At 45.1% G+C, this 6,000-nt stretch overlaps 2 protein-coding genes across 6 annotated transcripts in view; both read right to left on the bottom strand.

Annotated features, from left to right (window-relative positions):
- SREBF1 (sterol regulatory element binding transcription factor 1) overlaps nt 1–823 on the bottom strand; it is a 27,224-nt gene extending 26,401 nt beyond the window's left edge. Inside the window, exon 1 of the mRNA XM_027683821.1 lies at nt 819–823. The gene's annotated coding sequence lies outside the window, so the exon portion shown is untranslated. The remainder of the gene's footprint in view (nt 1–818) is intronic.
- TOM1L2 (target of myb1 like 2 membrane trafficking protein) overlaps nt 1–6,000 on the bottom strand; it is a 57,625-nt gene that overhangs the window by 11,684 nt on the left and 39,941 nt on the right. For 3 of the 5 annotated variants that reach the window (XM_027683824.1, XM_027683823.1, XM_027683827.1), the window contains exon 13: nt 4,237–4,302. The exons of the other annotated variants lie outside the window; for them this stretch is intronic. In XM_027683824.1, coding sequence (XP_027539625.1) covers nt 4,237–4,302 — 66 coding nt within the window. The remainder of the gene's footprint in view (nt 1–4,236; nt 4,303–6,000) is intronic. 5 annotated transcript variants of the gene reach the window in all.

Here is a 6,000-nt window from a genome sequence, read left to right as displayed (position 1 = left end):
ACAGCAGTGGCAGCCACAGACTACATGGAAAATGCTCTGGAATGGGGTACTGTCTTGTTAATACTTTGATTATGCAAACATCCATAGTCTAGTGAAGCTCTCAGTCTTGGCAAGACAGTTCCCCAGATAGTCAGTTCTGGCTGCAAGAGCTGTTTTTATAAAGATATTGTGAATTATTTTTTTTTAAAGTAAATGGAAATTAAGTCACAACATATTTTTGGGTGCTTTAAGTAACTGGCTTTAATTAAAAGTTGGGCTGATTGTCCAAATTCCTTTTTTATTTAGTCTTTGGAAAATCCTACAAATGGGATCATCCCAACAGTCCTGAAAGGAAAATGGAAAAGGAGGGCTGGGAGAACAAAAGCGAGTGTTCAATCCCACAAAACCCACAGGAACCTGGAATTCAAGTTCCTACTTATCTAAGTTAGATTGTGTTGATGTTCTCACTAGCAATCAAAAGCCAAAGAGTATTGCCAATATATTTCCTCACAAGTCATAAGATCCAATATTCTACCCTTAAAAAGACAGTTTAAGGTTATTATTATCACATTTTATTTCTATTAAAAATGATCCCACTGGAAAAGAAGCAGGTATGAAATGACAATTCAGGTCTCTAGGTGAGCTCATTAATGTTCTTAAAATGTTTAACAAGGTTTATGCTAATTGTTGCTAGACTACTGCCTTGTAATAGCTTAGTTAATTCCACTTCTTTCTAGATGTTTAACAAAGCTGACACCAGTACTTGGTTAGTTGCTACTCACTGCTCCTCGTTGGTTAGGAGTAGTAAGGAAAGGTCTGTCATTCCTTAGTGGCAGCACTAAGAGCACACTAGTAGGCTACTCCAGCTTACTACTACAGCCTTACCATCTATTTAAAGCTGTTGTGATCTTGAAATAGCTGCCTGCCCTCAATATCAGAACACGCTTGACTTCACATGTAAGGATTAAATTAACGACTTGATCACTTGTAGCCGTGTTTACACACTGCACAGACGGGGGAGGCAGAGCTGGGGTGCAGTGTGTTCCCCAACAGAGCCCGTTGTGCCCGTACAACAACCAGCCCATCTGGATCTGACAGGCGTGCCCAGACAGTGACAGACCTCACTCACGTGGGGTGTGGGATCACCCTTGTCCAGCACTCTGAAAAACGTCGCAGCTGGACAGGGAAGGAGACCCACGTGGTCTTCAGCTAAAGGGAACACGCCCGCTTGCCTTCAAAAGGGAGAGGGGTCCTACCACATGGAACAAATGAGGTCTTCTCATGTCTGTTTTTTGGTGTATCCGCAATTCAAGCACTTCAGTCTCCAAGAAGATTAGGTATTTCTACAGTCTGTTACCCAAGTGATTTCCACATCTCAGATCCTGTCTCTCTCTTGAAGGCACATAGCGGAATCCCACTTGGTTACTGATTAACAGAGGTTTCATTTAATCTTTGCTCAGATATCTTTTCTACAGAGAGCGCGCTCCTCTCTAGCCAGGCACGCTGCTGGTGGTCAGGATACAATGCTGAGAGTAGTTCATATCACTTTCTGGGAATTTTAGTTCAGTTTCATCCCTCCCTTGCCACTGTCCCAATTAATGTCCTGACATGGTGGCTTAAGCAACACCCGTTTCTCACTTTCATAACAAATAATCCACTTGGCATGTAAATGGGGTGACAGATTATTCTAACAAAGGGAATATATGCAATATTATTGCATATTAATGCAAATCTCAATAGCTGTCCAATCTCATGAGAAGGGAACTGGAACTACCTGCACTAAAGTCTGTCCTAAGAGCTGCTGGTACAGACCCATGTGATACCTGCATGGCAAAACCCTGACCTCACATTGCAGACAGATCTGGCACTGGAACAGTTCATCTCCCTTCCCTAAATCATGTTTGAACCAGAAACATTTTCTGGCTGATATCATTTTGCCTGAGTTAGTTTTGTAGGCAGAGCTGGAATGGATAAAGGTGTGGTTTGTGTCTGCATGGTCCTGGCATCACCTCGCCAGCAGAACTGAGCTACAGGTTAAGCTGAAACAAGAACAATGCTGCCAAATTCACTGGGACAGCAGAGCCAGAGATTGCCTCTGCAAAGGCATGTGGTGAACTGGGATGCACAGAAATGGAGTGGGAAGGACTCAACCCTAAGCTGCAACGTATCACAGTTTGGACAGAACAACGTGAGGTCATGAGGGATGTGAGAACCACTCTGGCAGGTGGAGAATTCCCTTTGAGTGGTCTCAGTGTTGTACAGGCACAGGGAACAGCAGTGTCAGCTCGCCCCTCTTTCCCCCTCATCTCAGAAGTACAAAAGATTACCAGAGAGTGGGCACATCAAGTTCATACCTGGGATTCTAGTTATCCACTGGCATTGCAAATGCTACAGGTCGTATTAATAAATACAGTTAAGAACTACAGCCAGTTAAGAGAGAAATGGAGTTAATGATTAGTTTAGTTTTATTTTAGGTATTTCTCTCTCATATTTAGCATACAAACAAGGTGACAGGCTTGTAAGAGCAGTGACTGGTTGGACAGCCAGACCCCCTTCCCTCCCCAAATCCATATGCCTCCATGAATGCTGCAGTATCCTTTTTCCAGACTGAATAACCACAAGCCAATGAAGGAATATGCTGTTTGTTTTTTTAATAAAGCAGTGGTGTGAGTGGTGTGAACAGCAGGGGTGCCGATTTCATGCTTCCCCGCTCTTGTAAACAGTGGAAAGGCAAAGAAGAGGAACTAACTCAATCACTGGATTATTCATTATGGATGAACATCTAACAGTGGCACAGCACATCCCTGGCTGCAACAGAGCCACCGAACAGCGAGAGCCTCTGTGAGCCACAGTCAACAGTATCACAGGCAAAGCTGATACTGCTGCTCATTTTACAGCTTTTCACTCTCATCTTATGAGCTTTGGGTCTTGGACAGCACCGAAATGACACTCTGGTTCCCAAGGACAGGTACCCACAGTAGGCTTATCTATGTGTGTGAGCAGGCATGGAACTGCTTTTGGGTGCTTGCATGGGCAGGCAGATACAACATGTGTCCAATCACTGGGTGTGCACCAGCCATGCAAACTTGGGACAAATTGCCAAGATGTCCCTGAGATATAATCTGGATTAGCCCTAAATCCAGAAGAATAAATGCAAAGTGTTTCACAGAGTTGATATTGCACACTCTGGATTTTCTCAACATTAAACTCTCTGGGCTGTTTCTCTTTGTAGCACTGGGCAGCTGAGTCTGGGACATTCAGGGATCTCTCTGGAGTGAGGCATTCCTGCTCCATGGGCCTCCTGACACCAGCCCCACACACTGCACTGCCAGCACACCACAGCCCAAAGGGAATTCTCCCTGCACCTTTCTGAACAGGACTGTCTCAGGAGGATTTTCTGCAGTTAGGTCCCATTATTGGTACTAATCTCAAACACTTAAAAGTGATGGATTACATCGTCCAAAGGTATAAAACTGGTCTTAGAACTTGGCTTTAAGGCATAGCTGAGGCTATTTTTTCCCTACCTCTGGCTCCTACACCTAAAGCAGGCTTTGAACTTCTCTCTGCAAGCATGTTGATGAAGGACAACTTCAAACAAGGTCAAAATGTGCACAGGTTCAGTGATCTTCAGAAGCCTGATTTTATCAGGGCACTGGCATCACTAGACACAGGAATTAAATCCTTAAAGCCAGAAACACTATTGTACCTTTTGGAGTCTGATTCCTAATGCCAGTGGAAGAGGTAAATCTGGGTAGGAGTTCTCCCATTCCCTTCCTTTCATAAAGAACTATCCCTACATTAATCAATTCAATTAGGTATGATCCCACATACTTCCCTATGCTTATTCCAGACCATGAAGTTAATCACTACCAGAAAAGGCTGCTTTAAAGACAAATAGCAAGTGTCCTCTTTATGAATAAGATCCATGAGACTTGTGTTTATCCCTCGAAAAGTGGATACTGCATAAATAAATCAAGACAGTAGAAGGAACCACTTGGATCCCCAGGCCTCTTCCGAAGGTGACATGGGATCCTACAAATGATTCAGTTGTTTACAGGTCTTTGTGCTGTATAAACCAGAAATTGGTGCAAATGTTTCCCTTTTCCCCAGGTAATGATGTAGGTGGGAAATGAACTCCTTGTACTGTCCGATTTCAAGCGGTTCAATAGGGCAGGACGAGAGGTGAACAGAGGATGGTTATTCTAGGTCAGGGACTGGGGTGGGCAGTAGGAATCGCTTCACTGGTGAAGTCCTCACCATTCCTTGTGTAATTAGCCACTTGTCTATGGGCTCCATGTCTGAGTTCCCACCTTTACCTCTCCTCTGTGTTGAGAACAGAAAGGTCCATAAAGAGAGAAACCACAGCAACAACCCGTAATAAAGTAATATAACAGTTAAAAACTTCACACACACACACACACACACACACACACACACAAAGCCTATGGTAGCTTCTGGCAGCAGCTGTGTTCCCCTCTGCTGCCTGTCAGCTCTGTCCAGGGGGGGCAGACCTCACCCTCAAATCTGCACTTCCTGCAGACAGTTCACAGGGTCTTAGCACTTCTTTCATGCTGATATTAAAAATAAAAGTAATAATAAAATAAAACAATCACTGGCTAGAAGTGAGGCTGATGTTTGTCATCTTCTTAGAAGAAGGAAAAGTGAGGCTGTACAAGCCACTGAAATCAGTCAGAGTGCACTGGAAACTCTCGTGTCACGCTCTGTGGAGTTTCCCTTGTTTATGAAGCTGTGGGGTGCAGCACGCCCTGCTCACGTCCTTGACCTCAGCAGACAGACTCTGCCCCACGCCAACAGCACGGCAGCTCTGGTGATGGTGCTGAGTGGAGGGTAAGACAGGGCAGTTTGCTGCAGTGTCCTGGCAGCCTTTCAAACTGCCCCTCCTGAAGAGCGCAGAGGTTAGAGGAGCGCTGATGCATCCAGTTCCCCTGAGCAGGCTGCAGACTGCATGGCACAGCACCACAAACACTCTAAGATGGCTTCTCGTCCTTCAGCATCTCCTCCCTGAGCCAGGGCGGGATGCAGAGTCATCTCTAGCTCTGGAGGGGCTTCCTTGGGACCGTCAGAGCGCAGCGGTTCCAGCCCACCAGCCCTGCCAGAACTGGGCGAGCTCAACAGGGAGTGCTGTGTGCATCCACCCAGATACCTGCACACATGGGACACCCCTCCTGTCCCCATTACCACAGGTAATGGAGAATCAGCTGTAACCTTTTATGTCTCATTTCCTGAGGAAAAAAACAAACAGGGGAAATCACTCCAATTTCATCTACTCTCCGTGTAACACCAGAGAATTGTTTCTTGGACACCTCTCCTCCCAGTTGTGATCACGCAACAACTCTGTGGCAACAAAAGCAATTCCCAACATGGAAAAGCAATATTAAGAAAACAGTGTATTTTTAGCTCATCTTGTTTCCAGCTGCTAAATCACATTAAAAGACAGCTAATGTCACGTGACCAGCCTCCTCTCTACAGACCATTCCGAGAATGACTACATTAGAAATGTGGGATGTGCTGGATTCTGCCACTGGACAACTGTGCTGGAACGAGACGTGTGTGAAGAATGTGTTGCAAAGCTTTTGGCTCCTCCCTAGAGCTGTTCTTAAATTAGCTCTACCCAAATTAAAGCCTGTCTTTCATTTACAAAGCACTGCCAGTTTTTTGCTACACATGCTGGGGCTGGTAACTTTAGGAGAGTTTAATTTTTGTTTCCTTTAAGAAGAGACACCCACAAGCCTCACAACAGTTGAGAAAAAGCAGTGTTTACCAATTACTGAGCGAGTGCATTTCAAAACAAACTCTTTGGATTACATGACACAGTCATCAGGACCTTTGAAAAGAGGCTGAAAGTCCCTACAACATCTCAGAGCCCCAAGTTCCACAACCCATAAAGCATTTGCCCCAAAAAACTTTGACCGTCGGACGAGCTTATCCACAGCCCTTTGAACTGACAACACTTGGGGCAGAGCAGCAGCTCTGCTGGTGTGAATGACACGTTGCACTGGT

Source organism: Neopelma chrysocephalum, unplaced genomic scaffold (assembly GCF_003984885.1).
Source record: "Neopelma chrysocephalum unplaced genomic scaffold, ASM398488v2 Primary Assembly neopelma1_65, whole genome shotgun sequence".
NCBI lineage: Eukaryota > Metazoa > Chordata > Aves > Passeriformes > Pipridae > Neopelma > Neopelma chrysocephalum.
This window is presented reverse-complemented; position numbering and strand designations above follow the sequence as displayed.